We start from the raw sequence: 25,050 nt of genomic DNA, 5'->3' as shown, positions 1-25,050 counted from the left end.
AGACAGGCTGCAGTTTGAATCCAGGCCTTGATGCCTCCTGGCTACGGGAGCTTCAGTAAGGCCCTTCTTTTCAGACTCATATTCTGCATCTGTTAAACGAGGAGGGGAGGTGGTTACAGTGATGAATATAAACCAGAATGTAGTATACAGTGGGCCCACGGTACAATGCCAAGCCTCTCCTTTTCCTTTAACTCAAATTTCTACCTCTAAGGGCTTCCCAGAGGTGAAACTGGCATGGAGGCTCCTCTGGGGTTGAGAAATTCAGGTAATAAAAACAGATGCAACCTAACAGATGAAGATGCTAAAAAGGGATACTGACAGACATAACACAAAGGTGTCCTGTCAGGTGTATCTCTGCCAAACACCCACAGTCTTCTGGAAAATCCATAAACAACAGGACTCTCAACTCAGTCTGTGTGATGGTTGTTTTCACCCAGACTGTAACAGCGTGGAGAAATAATTCCACCTGCCACCTGTGCTGAGAATATGGCAGCAGGGATGAGGCCTGGAGGGGAGGGGTGCAGTTCAGACTCAGTCACTATCACTGTAATTGTAAACCACAAAATAACACAGTGCCACTGTACATGAGTGCTCAGCCCCTCAGGTGTGTCTCACTCTTTGGAACACCATGCAATGTAGCCTGCCAGGCTCTTCAGTCCATAGGATTTTCCCCAGGTAAGCTTACTAGAGTGTGTTGCCATTTCCTACGCCATTGTAATCTTCCCAACCCAAGGATCAAACCTGTGTCTCCTGCATTGGTAGGTGGATTCTTATTCACTGTGCCACCAGGAAAGTCCATCTCCATTGTACCTTTTAGTTATTTGGCTGTACTGGGTCTTAGTCGTGGCACTCTGGATCTTTGCTCTTTATTGGGCCATTTGGAAACTTTAGTTGGGGCACATGAACTCTTGGTTGAGGCATGTGGGTTCTAGTTCCCTGACCAGGGATGGAATCCAAGCCCAAGCCCCATGCATTAGGAGTGCAGAGCCTTAGCCACTGGACCACCAGGGAAGTGGTGATCCATCACTCCCTTTTTCCTTCTTTGGCCTTGCAAAGCGGGATGCAGGACCTTTGTTTCCGAAGCAGGGATCCACCCCGTGCCCCCTGCACTGGAAGCATAGAGTCTTAACCACTGGACCGCCAGGGAAGTCCTCCACTGTAGAAATGGAAGAAAAGGCAGAAAGGGTTAAAGAAGTTGGCCAGGCTCAAGTTCTCAGCTCCAATGCTTTGGTGTAACAGTAGCTTCAGAAGGACACTGGGAAGTGGAACTCTAGGAATGGAATATGGGAACCAGCGTGGATAAAGACTTTTCTCGTGTACCCCACGGGCTGCTCGAATTTTGTAAAAAAGTACATGTATTCCCTGTCCAAATAGAATTTTTGCATGAAAAGGGGTAAATCCCCCACTCATCTACGTAGCTATGAATACACATACACTTCTTTCTTCTCTTGAAGCATCTATCGTTCTCTTGGATAACCATCTGCTCCAGCTAAGTCGCGGAGCCCTTTGGACTGACTGCGCACGCGCCCTCTGCAGACCGCGCTCTGCCTGGCATTCGCTTTTGGCGCGCACTGGGCTCCGCAGGCAGGCGTTTTAATTTTCGACCTTTAGCACTATTCCTCCTCCACCGTGGCTCGCGAAGGGTTTAATACGGTGGTCTTTTTCTCATCAGTCCGCGTTTCGAATCCCTCAGGATCTGACCTGCCCATGTCTGCTGCCTCATCCCCAGTGGAACTCCAGGAGTCCAAGCCAGCCTGGCTGGACCTTTCTCCCCAGGTTCCCTCGCCTGGAATATCCTTGCCCGCCCTTCAAGAACCGCGCCCTTTCCTAAGTGATTTGATTTCCCAACTGTCTCTTTCCACAGGCCGGGATCACTTCCAGCGTATGCGCCAGGTCTGATTCACTCCTATGTTCTCAACACTTAGTCAGTCCAGGACACTTAAATTCTCCCTTGCTGTCTCAGCTCACAGCGTCTCGCCGACACTGCTGAGGAAAGACTCGAACCTAAAGTCTCTGGCGCCACCCCCACGCAGCCCCAACGTCTCCGCAAGCCTACGCATGCTCCCTGCGACGCGCACGCGCACTAAAGCAGAACCCGCGGGCCTGTTGAGGCCAACCACCTCCATCGACGCCAACCACCTCCATCGACGCATGCTCAGTCTGGCGCTCACGCTCGATTCTTGCGCGCCCAGCCCGCGGCGCATGCGTAGGGTCGGCAGCCCGCGAGACCTGATTTCAGTTTGGCCTCGCGATATTTCATCCAGCTGTTCCTCCCTCCGGCTGGCCTTCCTTCGGTGCTGCTTCCGGGATGCCCTGACCTGTCCTGGGTTGACCGGTACCGGTTCTCTTAATTCTCTCCTGCGACGCTCCTGGGCCCCCAGACTCCATTTACAGGCTGGTGGCTTCGGGTGGACCCTACTCACCCCTACCCTACCCCATCTCGGAGAGCCCGCTGCGCCCCAGGAACCAATCAGCAGCCGCCTTAGGTAAGAGGCCCGCGTGTCCGCTCGAGGCGGGCGCCCTTACGGGGGCGGGGCATGGGGCGTGTTTTGGGGTTGCTCCGACGCCGGACGTCTGTGTGAAACGCAGTAAACTCAGTACTCAGTAAAGCGACCCATCAAATGCTGGGTTGGCGGGAGTTCGGTGGAGAGGAGACAGATGATATGCATATAGCAGTTTCAGTTCTGGGGGGCCATTAATAGTGAGGGCCTGTAAACTAGCGGCCGAGTACTGCGAAATCTCTTTAATAACGTGCAAAGAGAAACTTAAGTCCTGGGGACACTCGTAGAGGGCCTACAAACGGATCCTCGACTTTTGCCTTCCAGATGACAACAGACACTGTGTAAATAGAAATTTAAGTTCTGGGGTTCTCCCGTGGGTGGCTTCTAAACAGATTCATAATTATGAGGACGTCCCCTGAGTAAAACATTCTATACTCAAGTTCCAGGGGAGCCCCCATATAAAAGACTGTACGTATATATGTAATTGTTAGAGAGTCTTTTAGAAAAAGTGTGAATAGACTCAAGTGCTGGGATGGGGGTGGTGCTTTGTACCATAAATGCGGGGTTAGGAATTGAGAGACTCCCCAGACAACTTGCATATAGACACTTTGATTCTGGGAGATCCCCCAAAAGGGGCGTGTTAAGAGATGCCTAAGTACTGAGGAAGCTCCCCAAAGAGCCTTAATTTAATTAGGCTCTTAATTTCTGGGAGGTCGCCTTAAGAGTCCTGTAAATAAGCACAACTAGCCTGGCTTTATACTTTTCTGGGGGGGTAGAGTCCCCAGCGGAGAAGGCAATGGCACCCCACTCCCGTACTCTTGCCTGGAAAATCCCATGGACGGAGGAGCCTGGTAGGGTGCAGTCCATGGGGTCTCGAAGAGTCCCACACGACTGAGCGATTTCACTTTCACTTTTCACTTTCATGCATTGGAGAAGGAAATGGCAACCCACTCCAGTGTTCTTGCCTGGAGAATCGCAGGGGCGGGGGAACCTGGTGGGCTGCCGTCTATGGGGTCGCACAGAGTCAGACACGACTGAAGCGACTTAGCAGCAGAGTCCCCAGAGGAGCCTAGAGACAATGTTGTGAGTCCCCAAAATGCTTGTAGGTGAACTCTTAAATTCTGGGGAACTCCCCATCAGGGCTGTAGAATCCACTCAAATACTGTGTAAGTTCCCAGGAGAACATGCATGGGAAGAGGGTCCTTATGGATTTGTAAGCAGACACCTTGCTGCTCAGGCAGAATCCCCGTTGAGACAAGAAAACAGACACTTAAGTGCTGGGAAGGTCTCCAGGATAAAGTGTAAACAGACCCTTAATTGCACAGGAGGGAGGAGTCCCAATTTCAGAGGGGACTCTCCATGACTGTAAACAGTCATTTAAGTGCTGAATCAGTTTCCATAAGCATCTTTAAACTGGCCTTGCCCTCCTTTGTCTCAGAATGCAGTCTTCCACCTAGTTTGTGGCTGGGGAAGAGGTCATGTAAAGCAGTGGGACAGGAGCTAGACAAAATTACTAGCTAGCAAAATTACTCCTGCATCCAGTAAACAGTTATTTCCGTTCTAGCGAAAGTGTCTCACACAGGGACCTCTTAATGTCACTGTGTAATGGGGTAGGAGGTGGAGCGATTCATAAAATGATTTGAAGGCACCTAAGAGCTAAGCAAAGGTCAGCATACTTTTTCTGTAAAGGTCCAGAGGGTAGTTATTTTAGACTCAGCAGTCTCTCTCGACTGCTCTGCCATTGTATCAAGAAGCCAGCCGTAGACAGTTTATAAGTTGATAGATGTGGCTGTATTTCAATAAAACTATTCCCCAAAACATAAGACAGACCACCTGTGGCCCTGTGAGCTATAGCAGTTCGCCTCATAGTCCTGCCAAGAGACATACTCAGAGATTTCCCTGGAATGAGGTGTAAACAGCTGGATAAACTCCCTAGGGACCGATAAAGAAAGTGAAGTCGCTCAGTCCTGTCTGACTCTTTGCGACCCCATGGACCATAGCCTACCAGGCTCCTCCGTCCGTGGGATTTTCCATGCAAGAGTACTGGAGTGGGTTGCCATCTCCTTCTCGAGGGGATCTTCCCAACCCAGGGATCGAACGCAGGTCTCCTGCATTGCAGGCAGACACTTTACCATCTGAGCCACCAGGGGTAGAGAGTGGGTCATGGAGGTAACCATATATTTTATGTCTTAGATTAAACCCTGGTGAGAGCTTGGAGTTTGAGGGATGGCAGACCATCAGAAATGGAAGGTAAACACACTGAAAGCAGAGGGACACCAGATGAAAATGGAGCCCCCACACCCCCCAAACACATGCCACTATTGGCTTATCAGAAGAGTAGCTGTCAAACTGGGAGTCATGTTACAAATATGTTTGAATAGGATCTGCTACACTTTCAGAAAGAGTATGTCCCATTTTGGGGGCTTCCCTGGTGCCACAGTGGTAAAGAATCTGCCTGCAATGCAGGAGATGAGGGTTCAATCTCTGGGTCAGGAAGATCCCCTGGAGAATTAAATGGTAATCCACTCCAGTATTCCTGCCTGGGAAATCCCAAGGATGGAGGAGCCTGGTGGGCTACAGTCCATGGAGTCACAGAAGAGTCCAGCACAACTGAGCAACTAAACAACAACAATATCCCATTTTTATGTGACCCTGCTGCTATGTGTTATTATTTATGCTGAGCAAAGTGATTCGTAGTTGGGAATAGTTTTGGCTACAAGAGAAAGAAGGGGATATTATTTGTCTCTGCATCCAGAGATAGCCAATTTAAGGTTAATATTCAATTTAAGGTTAATAGGGAATCTCCAAACCTCGTGTTTTGTTCTGTCGTGCCTTCTTTCCATTCAGTTGCCTCACAGGACAAAATAGCTGCTTGAGCTCCAGCCTCCACACCCACATTCCTTTCAGCTAGGAGGAGAAGGGGATAAAAGGCGTGTGCCAGCATCTGTGAAGAAAAGTTTCCCAATGCTGCCAAAACACACTTCTAGTGTCATACCGTTGACCAGAAAGAACTTAGTCACATGGCCACAGCTAACTGTAGACCAGCCTGAGAAGTGTATCCTGGATAACCATGTACCAGCTCAGAACTGTGGGTTTTATTTCTTCGAAAGAAGTGAAGAATGGATATTGGAGCCCACTGACGGTCCCTGCCGCAGCCATAGAGCTCTCTTGAAAGGATGTGCTTTCTTATAGTCCAGGGTACACCAGATAGAGTGAGGAGAGACTCTTTTCACCCTGAAGTCAACCTCATTCTCCCCACAGGTGACCATGTCTGAGTCTGGGCACAGTCAACCGGGACTCTATGGGATAGAGAGGCGGCGGCGCTGGAAGGAGCCAGGCCCTGGCGGCCCCCAGAATCTCTCCGGGCCTGGAGGTCGGGAGAGGGACTACATTGCACCCTGGGAAAGAGAGAGACGGGTGAGTGTCTGGGTCCAAGGGCGGCATTCATGCATCCATTCATTCCACAAAGGTTTATTGAGCGCCTGCCGTGTGCCAGGGAGGTATCTGTGGACAAGACGAACGGTCCTCAGAGAATGATAAAGGGACTGTCTTAGATGAAGTGGTCAGAGGAAGCTTCTTTGAAGAGCTGACTCGTGAGAAGAGACCTGAGGTGAGAGGACAAGCCCTGACAGTCTGAGTGAAGAGCCTTGAAAACAGGAAAACAACCAGTGCGAACGCCCTGAGGCCTTTATCTGGTGTGTTCAAAGAGGAGCCTGGGGGCACCAGTGGTTGCATGGATGAAAAAGGGAAAGCCATAGAAGATGAGGTCAGGGTCACTGGGGCCCTGTGGGACCTGCTTGGCCTTGGGAAGCACTTTGGATCTCACTGAGGGAGATTGGCATTGGAGTTGGAGCTGAGAGGTGCCAGAGCTCCTGTCTTCCAGAGCTGTGTAATCACAGCGGCCGTTTGTGTTCGCTGAGCAGTGTGCTGGCGCTGTGCAGAGTGCTTTCCGTCCGTGGTTCTTCCTGAACTTCTGCAGCTGCCCTGTGAAATGGAGCCTACATTCGACCTGATTGTCCCTAAGGAGGAAATGAGTCTCAGAGGGGAAGGGACACCCCCAAAGTCACAGGTCAATAACCTTTGAGGCCAGGACTTGAACCTAAATCCAAGGGAGCCTAGGGCATAGCACCCTCGTGCCCACTCTAGAGACTGTCCTGTCCTGGGAATCAGGACTTGGGAACCTCAGCCTGGGCCCCGTCCCACCCTGCTCCTCTCACTGCCGGAACCTACACCCCCAGGTTCTTTCTCCAGCGCCCTGTCCACCTCTGAGGGCTGTTTGTGGGGAGGTGGAAGAAGGTAACAGTTGGGACAGTTTTTGAGCCATAAAATGGTAGATACGAAGGAAATTTCTTCACAGTGAGCTTCGCTCTTGCTCCTTCCCTTGGGTCTCAGCATAAGTGGGAACAACAGTCTCCCTTCCACAAGCATCCTTCTGGGGAGTGTTACCATCTTCCTGCACTTTCAGCTTCAGTTCCTGAACAGGCAGCTCCCAGATCTCTGGTCTGTGACTCTGACTTCGCTGCTTGGCCCCGGCAGCCTGCTAACTGGCCAGTGGACTCCTCACAGCCTCCACATCTCCCACTGACCCCAGTGTCTTCCTGCCATTGCTCTTCCTCTCAGGATCACTGACAGCCCATCAGGCCTCATCCTGGACACTCCCCACCCCCACCCTCCCTGCACCAGTTGCTGTACAAGGTGCCTCCTGACTATATCTCCAATCCATCATCATCTCTGCACCCTCGCCTCTGTTTTATTTTAATATTCATTTACTTATTTGTTTATTTAATTACTTGGCTGCATCAGGTCTTAGTTGCAACATACGGGATCTTTCCTTGTGGCGTGCAGTCTTGAAAGCCCAAGGGCTCCATAGTTGCAGCATTTGGGTTTAGTTGCCGACCAGGGATCAAACCTACATTCCCTGCATTGGAAGGCAGATTCTTAACCACTGGTCCCCCAGGGACATCCCCCTCACCTGTTCTTTCCAAAGCACTTGGTATCCTTTGGTTTGTCCGTCGTAGGCCAGTGAGTGAGCAGACTTTAAATGTGTCCTCAGTATGTGGGTGAAGAAACAGACCCAGTGAGGGGTCTAGACCCTCCCAAGGTTACTCAGGGTAGCCAAGAAGGAACAGGACTCTAACCCAGGTCTCTCCCCTTTCTTAGACGGATTAGGGGTGAGTCAGAGGCCGGAAGAGGGCAAGGCGTGGGAGTCAGCTCGCGGGTCTGGGGAGGAGAAGGGGACTGCACAGCTGTCAGATAGCAGCTCTAGGCAGCTTGCTCCTGCCGCGTGCCTGATGCCACGTGGATGGCTGGGGAGTCCTGTCTACTCTCAGCCTCTTAACAGTCCTGTGAGGAAGGAATTCCTGTCCCCATTTGCCAGATGAGCACACAGGCCTAAGTGAGGGTGGTTCCTGGTCCAAGTCCATACAACCAACAAAAGCCAAGGCCAAGTTGAACACAGTTCCCTCTCCTGAGCCCCAGCTCCTCCCATACAGGCTCGTCCAGCAGAGCATCTGGCAGCGTGGTTCTGGAGCCAGATCCAGACGGAACTTGGCTCTGCCACTTAATGGCTGTGTGACCTTGGGCGAGCCAGTTAACCTCTCTGGATCTCAGTTACTTCATTCGATACTTGGGGCTCAAGGTACCTCTCTGACAGCGCTATCTAGGATAGGAGGGGTTCATGTCTGAAGGCATTTAGAGTGGCACTTGGCACTTCACGGAGTGTCCAGGGCGTCATTCCTGAGTAACTGCCCTTCCTCACCACAGGATGGCAGCGAAGAGACCAGCACAGCGGTCATGCAGAAAACCCCCATCATCCTCTCAAAACCTCCAGCAGAGCGGGTGAGCAGGGCAGACTCTTTCTTTGGAAGGGGAGGCTGGGAGTAGCCAGGGCAAGGATCTCTCCCACTGACCAGCACCTTCTCGCTCCCGCAGTCAAAGCAGCCCCTGCCTCCAGCAGCCCCTGCTGCCCCGCCTGCCCCGGCCCCTCTGGAGAAGCCCATTGTGCTCATGAAGCCCCGGGAGGAGGGGAAAGGGCCGGCGGCCACAACGAGTGCCTCAACCCCCGAGGGCACTGCCCCACCTCCCCCAGCGGCCCCTGTGCCACCCAAGGGGGAGAAGGAGGGGCAGAGGCCCACACAGCCCGTGTACCAGATCCAGAACCGGGGCATGGGCACTGCCGCCCCAGCAGCCATGGACCGTGAGTTGGGGGCCGGGTGGGATCTGGTTGGGAGCCGACACCCCCTCGCACAGAACCTCAGCACATCCTCTGTCTCTTGCTTTCTCTCGCCTGCAGCTGTCGTGGGCCAGGCCAAACTGCTGCCCCCAGAGCGCATGAAGCACAGCATCAAGTTGGTGGATGACCAGATGAATTGGTGCGACAGTGCCATTGAGGTACTGGGGGGCTGGGCAACTCTCCCTGCTCGAGCTTCTCTGGGTTCCACCCTCCCCTCCCCGGTGCCCTCCACTTTCACCCTCTTGGCAGGCAACACCAGCCTCAACGGCTTTTGGGCAGTGGCAGCAGTGAGAGGGGTTCCCCGGTGGCTCAGCTGGTAAAGAACCTGCCAGCCAATGCAGGAGACAGAAGACTCAGGTTCCATCCCTGGGTCGGGAAGATCCCCTGGAGAAGGAAATGGCAACCCACTCCAGTATTCTTGCCTGGGAAATCCCAGGGAAAGAGGAGTCTGGCAGGCTACACTCCATGGGGTCATTCAGTTCAGTTCAGTCGCTCAGTCGTGTCCGACTCTGCAACACCATGAATCGCAGCACGCCAGGCCTCCCTGTCCGTCACCAATTCCCGGAGTCCACCCAAACCTATGTCCATCGAGTCAATGATGCCACCCAACCATCTCATCCTCTGTCGTCCCCTTCTCCTCCTGCCCTCAATCTTTTCCAGCATCAGGGTCTTTTCCAATGAGTCAGCTCTTCACATCAGGTGGCCAAAGTACTGGAGTATCAGCTTCAACATCAGTCCTTCCAATGAACACCCAGGACTGATCTCCTTTAGGATGGACTCGTTGGATCTCCTTGCAGTCCAAGGGACTCTCAAGAGTCTTCTCCAACATCGCAGTTCAAAAGCATCAGTTCTTCGGTGCTCAGCTTTCTTCACAGTCCAACTCTCACATCCATACATGACCACTGGAAAAATGATAGCCTTGACTAGACGGACCTTTGTTGGGGTCATAAAGAGTCAGAAACAACTGAACACGTCCACGCAGCGGTGAGAGGGAAGGGATGAGAGAGTTTTCACCTAGCTGGGCGGAATCTCAATGGCTCAGCTGTGCTGGTGGTTCAGTTACTGAAATACTTTGATACTGGTTGGCCAAGAGGGCTCCGCTAGTACCACAGAGTCCCTGGTCCCTCCTCCCCAATCCCACAGCAGGGCAGCCTCCAGGGCCTGCATCAGTCCTTCTCCTGATTGGTCGAGCCCGGTGCTGGACCAGTGCGAACTGGGTTGAGCGTCCACCCTCCGAGGTTCCCCGCTGCATCCCAGGAGCCCCCAGCCTAGTTCACACCTCACACTCCTGGTCGTCATACCTACTTCACTGTCCCAGTCTTTATTTCCCTTCTTCTGATGTGTTTCCCCCGTGACCTGACACATCACTTCTCTGCTCAGATTCTCCCAGGTGAGCCCCCTCTCCTTCCCAGCTTGGCCTGAGTAGGACAGCGTGCCAGGCCATCTGTTTCCTGGCCCCTGCTGCCTTTTTGGGTCCACTCTCATGTTGATATCAACTGCGGCATGGGAAAAAAAAAAAAAGATTACTGTCCAGGCCCTGCTATTGAGCGCTTACCCACAAATCCCCAAATATGGTTCATATAACTGAAGGACTAAATTTGTAGTTTTGTTTCATTTTAATTAAACTTAAGTGGTCACATGTGGTCAGCATCTACCATATTGAATAGTGCTAGCCTTTGATATTCTTCTTTGATGGGTCCAGGGTTTGGCCCAAGATTATATTCTTTTTTTTTTTTTTTTTTAAGAGCTCTCCAGGTGATCCTGCGGTGCAATAGCCACATGGAGGGCATGACTGTCTTCCTTGAGAAGTGTCTCTCACACCCCCTGGTGTTGAAAGTCAGCATTGCTGGCAGCCCAGAGTCAAAGGTCTCCAGATTCCACAGGACTCTTTTTTTTTTTAACTTGTTAATCTTTTTTTTTTTTCCCATTTATTTCTATTAGTTGGAGGCTAATTATTTACAATATTGTAGTGGTTTTTGCCATACATTGACATGAGTCAGCCATGGATTTACATGTGTTCCCCTTCCTGATCCCCGTTGCCGCCTCCCTCTCCATCCCATCCCTCTGGGTCTTGCCAGTGCACCAGCCCTGAGCACTTGTCTCATGCATCCAACCTGGGCTGGTGGTCTGTTTCACCCTTGATAGTATACTGTTTCAATGCTATTCTCTCAGAACATCCCACCCTTGCCTTCTCCCACAGAGTCTAAAAGTCTGTTCTGTACATCTGTGTCTCTTTTTCTGTTTTGCATATAGGGTTATCGTTACCATCTTTTTAAATTCCATATATATGCGTTAGTATACTGTATTGGTCTTTATCTTTCTGGCTTACTTCCCTCTGTATAATGGGCTCCAGTTTCATCCATCTCATTAGAACTGATTCAAATGAATTCTTTGTAATGGCTGAGTAATATTCCATAGTGTATATGTACCACAGCTTCTTTATCCATTCGTCTGCTGATGGGCATCTAGGTTGCTTCAGTGTCTCCACAGGACTCTTAAATCCCACAGACAAGAGCCAGGATCCGCCCGGCTCCCCTTCCTGCTTGCTGCTCCCTTTCTCACACTTTGCCAGTTTTCCCAGCTTTCCCGAAGCCCAGGGTTTCCCAGGTGTCACTCCAGTGGCCTGCAATTACCCAGTTCTGTCTTCCACCTGTCCTTTTGTTCCTGAGCCTCTCCCTTCCCATCCACAAAGTCAGGTGCCCTTTTCCACTGTGCTCCAGCCACACTGACTTCCTGTTAGCTTCTCAACCAGACAGGCTCTTGTCTACTTTGGAGCTCTCTCAAATGCTGTTCTTTGCAGCAGGAACATTCCATGTGTCCCTCCACTACCACCACACATAGAGTTTCTGTGCCCGATGAGGGGATTTGGGGCCATAAACACTTTTCTTTTATATCTGACAAGGCAGGGGGGAGTCACGGAAGTCTGTAGGGCCCCCATCTCCCACGTAAGCAATGGGCAGATTTATGAGGGTTGCATTCTGGCATCTTCCCACAGTACCTGTTGGATCAGACCGATGTCCTGGTTGTTGGTGTCCTGGGCCTGCAGGGGACGGGCAAGTCCATGGTCATGTCGTTGTTGTCAGCCAACACTCCGGAGGAGGACCAGAGGTGAGGGGGGCATTGGGTAGGGGTGTGGAAGGCTGTGGGGGAGGTGGACACCCACCTTTATCAGCCGGGGTGTTGCAAGTGGCATCACTAAAGGACTTTGGGAAGTTACTTCCCCTCCCTTAACCTCAGTGTCTGTGTCAGAGGAGGATGATGACGGGCTGGACCACACTTGCATGCAGCTCCAAGGAAACCAGTCCTGTTCCTCCCTCCCTCCCTCCCTGCCTTACTCCAGAAAATGGTGCAGGGCCAGCCAGGAACGGGGATGGCCCATTCATTAAGTCTGGATTTAGGTCCACCTTGGTCTGAGCCCTGCGCTGGCTGGCTGACCTCGGGCAAGCACCTTCACCTCTTGGTGTCTCACTTCCTCATCTGTCAAGTAAATTTTCGGAGGGTGAGACAAGATTGGGAAGGCAAACTTTAACATGAACCTGGCACAGGGCAAATGCTCCCAGGATGTGGCTGTTTTGGCCTGGAAATCAAGAGTGAGGGAAGAGACCCGGAAGAAGGGTGTGGCTTCTAAACTAACCTCTTTCCTGCCTTGTTAGGGAGGATGGGGTATGGTTGTGAAGGTAGAGGAGGGAGTCGTGGGAGAGGATGTGGGGGAGGGGGGAGTTTAGGAAATAGGGCTCCAAACTGAGGGCAAGGAAGAAAGAAAGGCAGGGATCATAAGGAACAGAGTAGGGGATATAGACAGTCTAAATTCAGGAAGAATCAAGATGGGGGTGAGCAGAAGTAGTGGCCATTGGGGATTTCTTTGAAAAAATGGGGGTCTGGTTTTTTATGAAACCAGTGATTTTGCTGTGGACTCCATGGATGGGCCTCAGGGGTCCATGAACCCTCCAATGGTGTATGTAGGATTTTACACACATCTACAGCCAGGCTTTTCTTCTAGAGAAAGGCTCCATAGTTCCCAGCAGATCTCAGAGGGGCCCGAGGGAACCCCAGAACGGGTTAAGTTTCCCTGTGGTGAGAACATACATCCCCAGACCCAGAGCTGCGGGTGCTCTGCCTCCCGGCGGGCTCCATCCTGCTCCTCTCACTCACGACGTCAGCTCCGATCTGGCACAGCTGCAGCTCTCTTGGCTGGCATTCTTTCCATCTCAGCTTCCACCCCCAACTCTTGGCTCAGAGTCCTCAGCTAGACTCCTATCAGCCTGACATGTCTTTCTGAGGCAGCTCAGCCTGTGGTGTGGTAGACATTGTTACCAACTTTGGTCATCAGGTCTCATAAGGTTTTTTAAAATTTTTTATTTTGTATTGGGGTATAGCCAATTAACAATGTTGTTAGTTTTAGGTGAACAGCAAAGCGACTCAGCCGTGCATGCACATGTAGTCATTCTCCCCAGACCCCCTCCCGTGCAGTGTAGGCTGCCGCACAACACCGAGCAGGGCTCCGTGTGCTGTACAGTCGGTCCTTGTTGATCGCCTGTTACAAGTATAGCAGTGTGTACATGCTGGCCCCAAACGCCCTAACTGTCCCTTCCCCCTGCAAGCATTCGTTCGTTTTCTAAGTCTGTGAGTCTCTTTCTGTTTGTGAGTTCATGTGTATCATTGGGTTTTCGATGCTACATTTAAAGACTGCCACGCAGTGTTTCTGCTTCTCTGTCTGACTGCCTTCAGTCACTGTGACACTCTCTAGATCCGTCCATGTTGCTGCAAATGGCGTCATTTCACTCTCTTGTGGCTGAGTGATATTCCATTGTATATATGCACAGTGTCTTCTTTATCCATCTCTGTTGGCGGTCATTTAGGTTGTTTCTGTGTCTTAGGCTTTTGTGAACAGTGCTGCAATGAATATTGGGGTATGTGTATCTTTTCGAGGTCTTATGCTTTTGTAAACAACGCCGCAGTGAGGATTAGGGTGTTGTGTATCTTTTGGAGATACTTGCATTTTTTTGTTTGGGATTTTTTTTTTTGTCACACCACACATGTGGAATCTTCATTCCCCAACCAGTGATTGTGCCCCCTGCATTGGAAGGGCAGAGTCTCACCAGTGGATCACAAAAGAAGTCCAGATCTGATAAGTTTTACCCTTAATTATCTTGAGAATAGGCTTCCCAGGTGGCTTAGACGGTAAAGAATCTGCCTGCAATGCAGGAGACCCAGGTTTGATCCCTGGGTTGGGACGATCCCCTGGAGAAGGAAATGGCAACCCACTCCAGTATTCTTGCCTGGAGAATCCCATGGACAGAGGAGGCTGGCAGGCTATAGTCCATGGGGTCTCACAGAGTCAGAACCTTGAGAATTCATCCGCTCCTCTCCTCCTCCACACCCATCTCCTGGCCCAGGCCACTGCCACCTTCCCTGGAGGAGGCTGGGAGTCTCCTAACTGGTCTCCCTGCTTCACTTCAATTCAATCAGTATTTACTAGGCACTTTCCATGGGCCAGGCCCTGTTCTCCCCATTGGGACTACAGCAATAAACAAAAACTGGCAGAAATCCCTGTCCTTGTGGAGCTTGCATTTTATTTTATTATTATTATTATTATTTTTGGAGCTTGCATTTTAATGGAGGGGATGGTAAACAAGCACGTTAGATGGTAACTGAACGGGGAAGGGTTATAGGGCGGCGGCGTTGGAGCCAGGTTACCGTTTTAAATCGGGTGGTCCGGGAGACATTTGAGAGCAAGCAGACTTGGAGGAGGGGAGCAGGGAAAGCATTCCAGTCAGGGCAGGAACTAGGCACCGAGACACCCACATCCTCTCCCTGTGGGGTGGAGAGTTTTCAGGTCTGTGTGTCCTGTGCCTGGCGTATGGTGGGCACACTTGGTAATGAAGAGCTGGCAATTTTATATCGCCGTGTGTCAGCCACTCTTCTAAGGGCTTACGTATGTTAACCTCACAGTCACCCTGAAAGGTTGAGACTACTGTCCCCGTTTTATAGACGAGGAAACGGAGAAGAAAGATTAAGGAACTTGCCCAAAGCCACAGCCAGCAAGAGGCAGAGCTCGGGTTTGAATCCAGGCAGCCTGGGAGAGTCCCTGCTCTTAAACACCTCAGTCTAGTAATTTTGTTGAGAATTCACAGGTCTACTTATGGGTTGGGGTGAAGTCACATGATATAAAACGTAGCACCCAGACAGCAGGGCCACGGATGGAACGCTTTGCAGGCGGGTGGGGAATCTAGTCCCACAGGCACTCACGGCCTCACTCTGGAGGCGGCAGAGGCCGAGAACCTGACCTCTTCATGACCCCACCTGCTCCTCCGCAGGGCGTATGTTTTCCGGGCCCAGAGTGCCGAAATGAAGGAGCGAGGGGGCAACCAGACCAGTGGCATCGACTTCTTTATTACCCAAGAGCGGATTGTTTTCCTGGACACACAGGTGCCGGCCCCCACCCACCCCACCCCACCCCGCAGCATGCCATGTTAAGCTCCTTCCCTGAAAGCGTCTTAGCCACAACTTTGCTTGGGTTCCCCGTGGCTCCGGCCAAGCCGTGGACATGCTTGTGCCTTTGGGCAAGTTATGTCTCTTCTTGGCCCTTAGTCTCTTCTTGTCAGATTTCATCCCTCTCCCCTCCCATCCGTTGTGTGCAGAGGCGCCTAAAGAATCTTGTAACTCAGTGCTCCCCAACCTTTTTGGCATTGGGGATCAGTTTCGTGGAAGACAATTTTTCCACAGACTGGGTGGTCGGGGGAATGGTTTGGGGATGATTTCTCATAAGGAGCTCACAACCTAGACCCTCCCATGTGAGGTTCACAGTAGGATTCGCGCTCCTATGAGAGTTTATGCTGCTGCTGATCTGACAGAAGGTGGAGCTCAGGCGGTAATGCGCATAGCAGAAAGCGGCCATAAAGACAGATGAAGCTTCATTCAGTTGCCTACCGCTCACCTCCGGCTCTGTGGCCTGGTTCCCCCGGGGGTTGGAGACCTCTGCTGTAGCCTGTTGGTTAAAAGTGGGGGCCCTGGAGTCAGTCTGAAGCCAGATCTGACCTTTAATTCTTACCAGTTGGGTGACTTTAAGTTTTGACCTCCCCCAGACACCTCAGTTTGTTCATCTGTGAATGGGGTTGATAGTTGTTTTCAGCTTCATAGGAGGGTTTCAGGGAGTCAGTGGACCAGTCCAGGCAGCGTGCTGGGCCCAGGAGCCAGCACATGGGAAAACTTCAGGCACCTGAGTGTCACGGGAGCTGGCCTGTCCTGTGATGCCCAGCAGCTTTCCTCAGCTCCTCCGGGTTCCCCGTTCCTCAGCCTGGCATCCAGGGCCCGTGTGGCTGGCCTCCCTCTGCCGCACCACGAGCTCTCTCCCGAGCTGCGCGACATCAGCCAAGTTGCTTAACATTGCCATTCCTTAGTTTTCTGAAGCAGGATAAACAGCGTTACCTCCTTCAGGGGGTTTCTGTGAGGCATCAGTGAGTGAACGCAAGGGAAGTCCTGTCAGGGCCTGTCAGGAAGTGGGTTCTCAGTCCTGTTGGCAGTCAGGACTGGCACCATGAGAACACACTCTCTCCCCCTGCTCTGTTCCCTGGCCACTGCCTTCTCCCTGAAGACTCCTCGGGGGCAAGTGCCTCCTCCCAGGAGCCGCCGCCTCTGAGCGCCCACTGGTGCCCATGTGGCCATCCCAGCCCCGCTCGTGACTGACCACAGTCTGGTTCTCGTGTACTATACTCGCTTCCCCACTGCCTGCAGCTCCTCAGGGAGCGGCCTGGCCCACAGCTGGTGCTCAAGGAATGTTAGTGGAACAGAGTTCTGGCCGCCGTACACATGGATGACGGGAGAGTGGGAAACCTCGCACAAATATGGGGTGAGACCTGTGTGCTAGGACCACCAGCACTTAGAGACATGATGAAATGGCTGTGGGCGGGGCCAGGACCTCCGTGGAGCAGAACAGAAGTTAAGATCCAAACACTGTGGTGTTTGAGTTAAGTTTTAGAAGTGAGCCCTTGGGAAAACCTGTTTCTTAAAGGATTCCACCAAGTGCAATAAGAAATAGATAGCCCAGCCACTAATTTAGGCTCTTGTTTTTCTAAATGGAATGTTCCTTTAAGAAGAGGTGATGAGCTCACCGCTAATTTTTGCACACCCACTGATGCCGTTTTTAAAATCCTCACCAGTCTTCACATTAATCATGGTTATTTGACCTGAGTAATTATCTTAGTGAAATTTTGAAGGCATTTGAAACAACAAAACAAGGGTGTTGTAGGGATATGACTCATTCATGTAGATGTTAGATTTATTAGCCCTGGAAGCATTCTTCTAGGGCAGGCGACACTTAAGAGCAGTGGGGATTTGCAAGAGCTGGGGAAAGGGAAACTGCTTTGAGACTTTTCTCTTTCACCTCCTCTCGCTGATTAGCTCTGTACTAATTAGAAGGAAGCTGCCTGTGTTTCCAAACTTACTTTGTCCTGAGAGATGGTGTACTTGCCATCACCAAGTGGAACTTGGGTGACTGTGTCTCCTGGGATCCCTACTGTCACCCTAACAATCCTCTCTCTTCCTACCCCAGCCCATCCTGAGCCCCTCCATCTTGGACCACCTCATCAACAATGACCGCAAGCTGCCTCCAGAGTACAACCTGCCCCACACCTACGTTGAGATGCAGGTGAGGGGACCAAGCAGGCCTGGAGACCCGGGGCAGAGAGCTCATGGGTATGGGTTGGCCAGTTCTATTTGCAAAGAGCCCTGGGTACCCCGAGAGCTGGTGGGAGAGGATGGCACCAAGAGCCAGGTCTGACTCTGCCCCTCAGAAAAGTAACCGCCCCCCTTGAGCCTCCACATCCGCCTGTATGACCAGGGGCTGATCATTGCCATCTGGCTCAACCTAAGGACAACCTGGAAGGGAAGTAGCAGTGCAGTCTGGACACAAAGTAGGTGCTTCTGGGCGCACAGTAGGTGCTTATAGGCTCAGAGGCCCTTTTCCTGTGGCCCCCTCAGCTGAGTCTTGAGATCAGGGACCCCATTCTGGACCCTGGGGACCTTCAACTCTGTTGTCCCTTCCTGCCCCCCTCAGTCACTCCAGATCGCCGCCTTCCTCTTCACGGTCTGCCACGTGGTGATAGTCGTCCAGGACTGGTTCACGGACCTCAGTCTGTACAGGTGAGGAACTGTGGGGGGTGAGTCAGCTGAAGGACGGGCCCCCAGACTCAGCGATCTGCCCAGCTCTAACCACTCCCACACAGCAGCCAAGGGGGCCCTTTGAAAATATAAGCCAGAGAGCGTCACTGCCACTGACTTCTCTTTCAGTGCACGCACATAGACTGCGCTTGTCACTCCCAGTAAAATCTGAAGTCCTTCCCCTGCGTGGTTTACAAGGTCCAGTGTGATGTGGTCCCGGTCACCATGTTGACCTTTCCCACCACGTCCCTCGCTTCTTCCATCAAGGGTATAATGGCCCCATAGCTGTTCCTCCTGCTACTTTGAACCTCCGCACTCCTCATCCCTCGGCCAGAAACACTCTCCTCAGGTGCCAGCCACCCCCCCCCCGCCCCATGTCCTTGCGGTCGACCCGAGGCCTCCCCTGACCTACTGAGTCTCCTGTGACCCTGCCGTGTACTTGTTTGCATTGATGACAAAGCCTTCTTTATGGTCCTTCTCCCTCATTAGAATGTAAGTCCCAGTGCCTCGCACACCGCCTGGCACAAGGTGGACGTTTAACCCTAGTTTGTTCAATGAACAGCGTGCTGAGGAGCTGGCACATCTGGTTCTTCAAGCCTCGTGGTTCATCTCCTCCAGGCATGGGTGCTGTCCCTGAAGTACCCTGCTGGGCTGGGAAGGGAAGGAGCCAGGATCTGGCAGGAGTGCTGCCTAAAGCAGCTGGAAGTTCCAGAAATGCCCCCGGATAGGACTGGCTCCCATCCGTAGGTCCCAGGAGGTAGCTGTGGGTTGGCCAGCAGCCCTGGGCTCAAGGCCCAGACAGACAGATGGAAGGAACGGGAGCTCACAGGGAGGGAGAGCCAAGCTGAAGGCAGCAGATGTCCCCAGAGTCAGGCAGCCCTGGGTTTGAATCCTCGTCCTTGTTAGGCGGTGGTTGCTTTTTCCACAGTTCCTTATAAGCAAACGGTGTCCAGCAATGAAGTGAGTTAAAGAATGTAAAGCGTTCAGCACAGTACCTGGTACATAGTAAGATGTTGACAAGTAGGAGCTTAATGTGTGTGCTAACAACTCTGGGGCTGGAGATAGGCTGAGGGTCTGGCCAACAGTAAAAAAACAACTTGTTGGGAGAGCTAGCTGACATGACCAGATCTAAGTGGCTTCATTTGGAAACATCCCCTCCTCCCACCATTGTCTGTTGGTTCGTTCAGGGAATAAGTGTATTGGACGTTGTTTAGGCCAGCCGCTGTCCTTTGCCCTGGGGATACAGATGTGCTTGAACAGATAACACGGGCTGCCCTGGGAAGTTCACATTCTTGGTGGGGTAGGGGGTGCGTTGTGGGCTGATCTGGCCCACGCAGAGCTTCAGTTTTAAGTCAGTGTCTTCAAGGTGGGCTTCCCAGAGTGAGTGAATCACTGGAAATTGTGAGCAACATATTTGCGTATGTCTGCATGAGGAGAATAGCCAGAGTTAATCAGACCCCATTATCTCTTATCTCAGGTAATGGGTTTATTTTATTTACTTTTATTGACATATGTTTGGGAAAATTTCCTTTAAAATTGTATAAACTGAGAACTTCTATTGATGCAAAAACCTGCACGGCTTTATTCCTAATTGCCAAAACTGGGGGCAGCCAGGATGCCGTTCAGTAGATAAATGGATCCGTAAGTTGTAGCACATCCACATGTTGTTCAGCCACTCAGTCGTGTCTGACTCTCTGTGACCCCACAGACTGCACCGCACCAAGCTCCTCTGTCCTCCACTGTCTCCTGGAGTTTGCTCAAATTCGTGTCCCTTGAGTCAGTGATGCTGTCTAACCACATTATTTAGTGTTGAAAAGAGATGCGCTGTCATGCCATGAAAGACATGCAGAAGCTTCAAATGCATATAATTAAGTGAAAGAAGCCAGTTTGAAAAGGCTTCATACTGTACGATTCCAACTCTGTGACATTCTGAAAAAGGCAAACTATGGAGACCAGTGAAAACATCAGTGGCTGCCAGGATTGGGAGGGGAGAGGGGAGCAGAGACAATTTAGGGCCCGCGAAACTACTCAGTGTGATACTCTGTGGTGTGCTCACATGATTTTATTTATTTATTTTTTTGTCAAAACCCACAGAACAGACAAACATCAGGAGTGAACCCACATGTAAATCATGGGCTTTGGGTGACAGCAGAGGGTCATCAGGGGGTGGGGCAGGCAATCTATGGGAAATCTCTGTACTTTCCACTCAATTTTGCTGTGAGTCCAAAACTCTAAAAATAAAGTCTTCTTCTGGATGGCATGAATTCGTTAAAAAATACATAGCGTGTTGATATGGGTCCATGAGTTGTTGTCTAAGGGTTGTCTCTGGATTCCCTAAAATTGTGTGAGGAACATGATGTCTGTGTGGTGCTTTTTCCCACCGTGGCTCTCGCTTTAATCAGATCCGCAAAGGGAGCCCCCTCCTTCCCCAGACAGTGGGATACAGGGGGACTGGTGCTGGAGTGCCAACCTCTCACCCAAACCCCCAGGTTCCTCCAGACAGCAGAGATGGTGAAACCCTCCACCCCATCTCCCAGCCATGAGTCCAGCAGCTCGTCAGGCTCCGACGAAGGCGCCGAGTACTACCCCCACCTGGGTGAGCGGAGGAGGGGTGAGGGGCGGAAACCGGGAGCGCGCTGGGAAAGGGGGCGCTGGGAGGAGCGCCCACGAGAGCGGTGAGGAGGCGTCAGGATTGTCTGCCACTGCCTCTGAAGGCCCCCTCAGGCATCAAGGGCACAGCCCCCAAGGCCGACTTCGGCTCCTCAGTCAGAACGGGACCCTCATGGGGGCAGGACCTTAGTCTTCCCATATCTGGGTCCCTGGCCCGGGGCTCAGGGATAAGTGTCAGGTTGGCCCGAGTGGCGCCCTGCACCCTGGCCGTCCCGCCTGGGGCCCTGCACACATGTCCTTGGCCCACTCTGTCCCTGCCCTGCTCTCCTGCAAAGATCTGGCTCATTTATGACGCCCCAGACAGGCTCTTGCCCATTCTTCCGCCTGGCCTGGCCCGTGGTCTTTCTGGCTCAGTCCTGATCACGTGCCCACCTACTCTTCATTTTTTCCATCAGACTGGGGCCTTCCTGAGTGCAGAAGCCAGATCTAACTCATTTTTCTGGGTCCCCAGCATCAACCAGCATAGGGGCCTGGTTGATACTTAGCCGTGATCTGAACTCTGGGTCAGGGCAGGTCTTTGGAGTGAGGAGGGGAGTCTGCGTGGAGCAGCACCAGCTGCCTCACAGGCTCCACCTCCCCCCCCCAACAACCCCCCCGCCCAAGTCTTCCTACAGAACAAAGCTCGCCGGGAGGATTTCTGTCCCCGCAAGCTACGGCAGATGCACCTGATGATCGACCAGCTCATGGCCCACTCCCACCTGCGGTACAAGGGTGAGGGTCTCCCGGCTGCTCCCAAGCTGGCCTGTGGCCCCCTGGCTCCCAATCCAGTCCCATGGCCCTGCCCCCAGACTTGGGAGGAAGGTCAGACATGGTCCCCTGACCCCAACTTGACCACCCAGCACAAACCTCCCTCCCCGCCCCCTAGCCCTGGTGCCTGCAGCCTCTCATGGTTCTCTCCGCCAGGTACTCTGTCCATGTTGCAGTGCAATGTCTTCCCTGGGCTCCCGCCTGACTTCTTGGACTCTGAGGTCAATCTGTTCCTGATGCCCTTCATGGACAGCGAGACAGAGAGTGAAACCCCGCCTCGCGCAGGTAGGGTTCCCCCTCGAGGGGATCGGGCCATGGGGTGACACGGGCTGTCCTGGTTTGAGGGTGAGAGAGACTCTTCCTGGTCTGAGCAGAGACATAGGCCTGTCCATGAGTTGCTCAGACCCTTTCTTGGGAGTGTGTTTCCAAGTCGTAGAAGAATGGGGGGACCTGCACTGAGGCTGAACTCAGAGGTGCTCCTGGGAGGCCAGGACGCTGTTGATGGGGAGTCCGGCCCTCTCTTGGCAGGCTTCCTCCTCCCCTCCTAACCTCTAATTTTCCAGGCCCTGGTTCCAGCCCCCTCTTCTCCCTGCTCCCTGGGTACCGAGGCCACCCCAGCTTCCAGTCCTTGGTGAGCAAGCTTCGGAGCCAGGTGATGTCCATGGCCCGGCCGCAGCTGTCGCACACGATCCTCACCGAGAAGAACTGGTAAGCGTGCTCGGCAGAGGGAGGGGTCCGTGTGAGGGGCCCCATGTCGAGGGTCTCGGGGATCTCTCCACACCTCAGCACCTGTCCTGGAACGTTGATCCCCCCATCTTGTTGCTGTTCCCTGTGATTTTGAATCCTTATGAGCCGGTAGTATGTAGGTCTCGTTACCCGTTTTACTAGTGGGAAGGGTTAGGCTCAAAGAAAGGAAGTGTTGTGTAGTGAGGTCACATATCTGTAATTAGGTGTCACTTGACTGCAAGGAGTAGGACCAGTGTGCCTGGTCAGGTTCAAGGATTGATTCTAAGACCCTCAGTGCAGAAAGCATAGCAGCACCGGAGAGGAAAGCAGAAAGCAGTCAGGAACCATGGGAGCTGCGTTTTCCAGCTCCCGTGGCTCGCGGGTCCCATCGTCCCCCCCCACTCTCCCACCTCTGCCCTCGGGCTTTCTCCATCTGCCTGCCGGGCCTGCCGGCTAGATGAACAGGTCGAGGACGCAATCACCACAGCACCTGAGAAATAAAAAGACTAAGAAAGATGGGGTTGAGAGGGACGGAGTCAGCTTGTGACTGATTCCGACAACTTTATTGAGGGGTAACATACATATATATGCTAACAGGATTCACCAAATTTTAGATCAAAGACTTGCATACGTGCAAAACTGCAGACACTAGTTTTAGCTCAAGAGTTTTATCTAAACTCCAGCAGAGCATGGCACCAGGTTCTTACAATCAGGTAAAGACTACCTAGACATAAGCCATTCACAAGAGCCCGATAATCTTATCAGAGTCAGAAAGATGGGCAAATGGTGGCTGCAGCGATTTCCTTGAGGGAGGTGAGAAAGGCCAATTTGCACTTTAACAAATCAGGGGTGGCGGGACAGAGAGGGACCTTTTGATCTCTCTCAGGGCCGAGAAGGGGCCTGAGCAGTCAGGCCGGCTCCCCGCATCTGCCCTCACAGAGCCCTGCACCACCTCCCCAGCCTTGACACTACATGACTTTCTGTGTCCAGAGCCCACAGATCTAGGACTGCCTCGTTTCCAAGAGAAACAAGAACTTGAGAAGTAGCTTTAGCTTGGCTTCCCCAGTTCTGTCCAGTCGGCTGTGGGCAGAAGGGGCAGGGAGTGCGGACACAGCAGGACGCTACTCAGGGTGCAGGGCCTGGGGGATCGGAGGTCTGCCCCTCTTGTTGGTGTGAAGCAGGACCCAGCAGGGAGGAGAGAACTGGGGCGGTGGTAGGGTTATGCTGCTGCTGGACGTTCCTGAGGGGCTTCCCTGGTGCCTCAGTGGGAAAGTACACACCTGCCAATGCAGGAGACTCAGGCTCAGTCCCAGGGCCAGGAAGATCCCCTGGAGAAGGAAATGGCAACCCACTCCAGGATTCTTGCCTGGGAAATCCCATGGACAGAGGAGCCTGCCAGTCTAGTCCATGGGATCACAAGAGTCGGACACAACTTAGAGACTAATGACAACAAAAGACGTTTCTGATCATCACAAGACTCGGGGGGGCTGAAGAGATAGACCCATACCCACGAAGGCCAGCACTGAGGGGAGTGGGAAGCAGTTTGGGCTCACAGCTGGTGGCTTGTGGACTTCAGCCTCGCTTTCCCCTGGGGAGGTGAGGAGCTTGGGCCACCTCACATTCCCCACATCCCAGGCGATGGGGTCGGTCGTGCAGGGCCTGCAGCCAGGGCAGCACTGACTCTCGACCTCCCCTCACAGGTTCCACTATGCCGCCCGGATCTGGGACGGGGTGAAGAAGTCCTCCGCCCTGGCAGAGTACAGCCGCCTGCTGGCCTGAGGCCAAGGGGAGGAATGTCACACAGAAAACCCCCTTCCGGGCCCCCGGTGGGTGGTGACGGGCTCCCACATTCTCCCCCCACAGGGTGGAGAAGGGCAGCAGGCCTGATGGACGAGGGACCGCGACTTCCTCGTCCAGAGACACGAGGGGTCCAGGGCCAGGCCCCTACCCTCCAGGGAGCGTTGTTCAGGGGGCGACTGAGATCCAGCCCTGTAGCTGGGCGGGGCAGTCCATCCTTAGCCCCCAGGGCCAAGCAGTGGGAGGAGCCTGCGTGGTCACCAGGAAGCCCCACTCCGAGCCAGCCTCCCTCTGCAGGGACCAGAGCAGCAGGTCCCTCTGCCCTGACTCCAGGCTCCTGCCTGGAAGGTGAGGCGGCTCTGGGGAGCTCTTCATCGGAGCGTCTGGTGGTTGGAATAAACACAGTCACGCAAGTCTGTTCTCGTGCTCCTCTTCCTCCCCAGCGTGCGGTCCTGGGAAGCCCTGAAATTTCTGGTTCCACCCCTTGGGGGCATGGGAGCCGTGGCCTTCCATTGAACTTCCTGTGGGGACACGTCCACTGTAGGTCAGAGTTGTCAGCAAGTACAGATCCCGTCTGTGTGTGTCATGGAGAACGTGCAGGGCCCTCACGTTTCGTCTGTTCTCTTGAAGATGGTGCCTGCCTTTGGTGATACGGCCTAGCTAAACGCAGTGCCTAATTCAGTACGTTAAAAAGTAGGACAGGTCCCTAGTTAAATACCATACAGAGTCACTCAGTGTCCACAAGGGATTGGTTTCAGGACCCCGAAGATCCCCAAATCGTGGCTGCTCAAGTCGCTTAGGTTAGATAGCATAGCATGTGCTTATGTCCTCCCATCTACCTAAGTCATCTAGACTGCTTAAAACAGCTAATCCAGTACCAATGTCAATAAATGTAAATACAAGGTAAATTGTATATAAATAGTTGCCAGCACTTGGTAAAGTCAAGTTTTGCTTTTTTAACTTTCCGGGTTCCCCCCCCCCCCACTATTTTCAATTCAAGGGTGATTGAATCCGAACATGTAGAACCCTCCAGTACAGAGGGCCAACTGCCCTTCCCCTTAGTCAAAACAGGTGCTGCCCTTGTCAAATACTTATACGTTATTAACCTTTAGACATGATGGCTTCCCCTATGTATATATATATATATATATATATGTATATGTATGTGTATATATATATATATGTATATGTATGTGTGTATATATATATATATATCTA

At 52.5% G+C, this 25,050-nt stretch overlaps 1 protein-coding gene across 2 annotated transcripts; it reads left to right on the top strand.

The window, feature by feature from the left end:
- The first annotated feature begins 1,984 nt into the window (after positions 1-1,984).
- SMG9 (SMG9 nonsense mediated mRNA decay factor) lies at positions 1,985-24,245 on the top strand. 2 transcript variants are annotated; one of them, XM_061139492.1, is made up of 14 exons: positions 1,985-2,486; positions 5,763-5,918; positions 8,265-8,339; positions 8,433-8,697; positions 8,794-8,891; positions 11,729-11,841; positions 15,051-15,162; positions 17,285-17,380; positions 17,789-17,874; positions 20,382-20,488; positions 21,166-21,363; positions 21,466-21,594; positions 21,873-22,017; positions 23,736-24,245. In XM_061139492.1, exons 2-14 carry the CDS (start codon positions 5,769-5,771, stop codon positions 23,812-23,814), a joined length of 1,653 nt encoding a protein of 550 aa, XP_060995475.1. In that variant the 5' UTR covers positions 1,985-2,486; positions 5,763-5,768; the 3' UTR covers positions 23,815-24,245. The 2 variants fall into 2 exon arrangements, with proteins under 2 accessions (XP_060995475.1, XP_060995476.1); XM_061139493.1 differs by having other exon boundaries at positions 1,992-2,486; positions 21,166-21,273.
- The last annotated feature ends 805 nt before the right edge of the window (positions 24,246-25,050 follow it).

This window comes from Dama dama, chromosome 4 (assembly GCF_033118175.1).
Source record: "Dama dama isolate Ldn47 chromosome 4, ASM3311817v1, whole genome shotgun sequence".
Lineage (NCBI taxonomy): Eukaryota > Metazoa > Chordata > Mammalia > Artiodactyla > Cervidae > Dama > Dama dama.
This window is presented reverse-complemented; position numbering and strand designations above follow the sequence as displayed.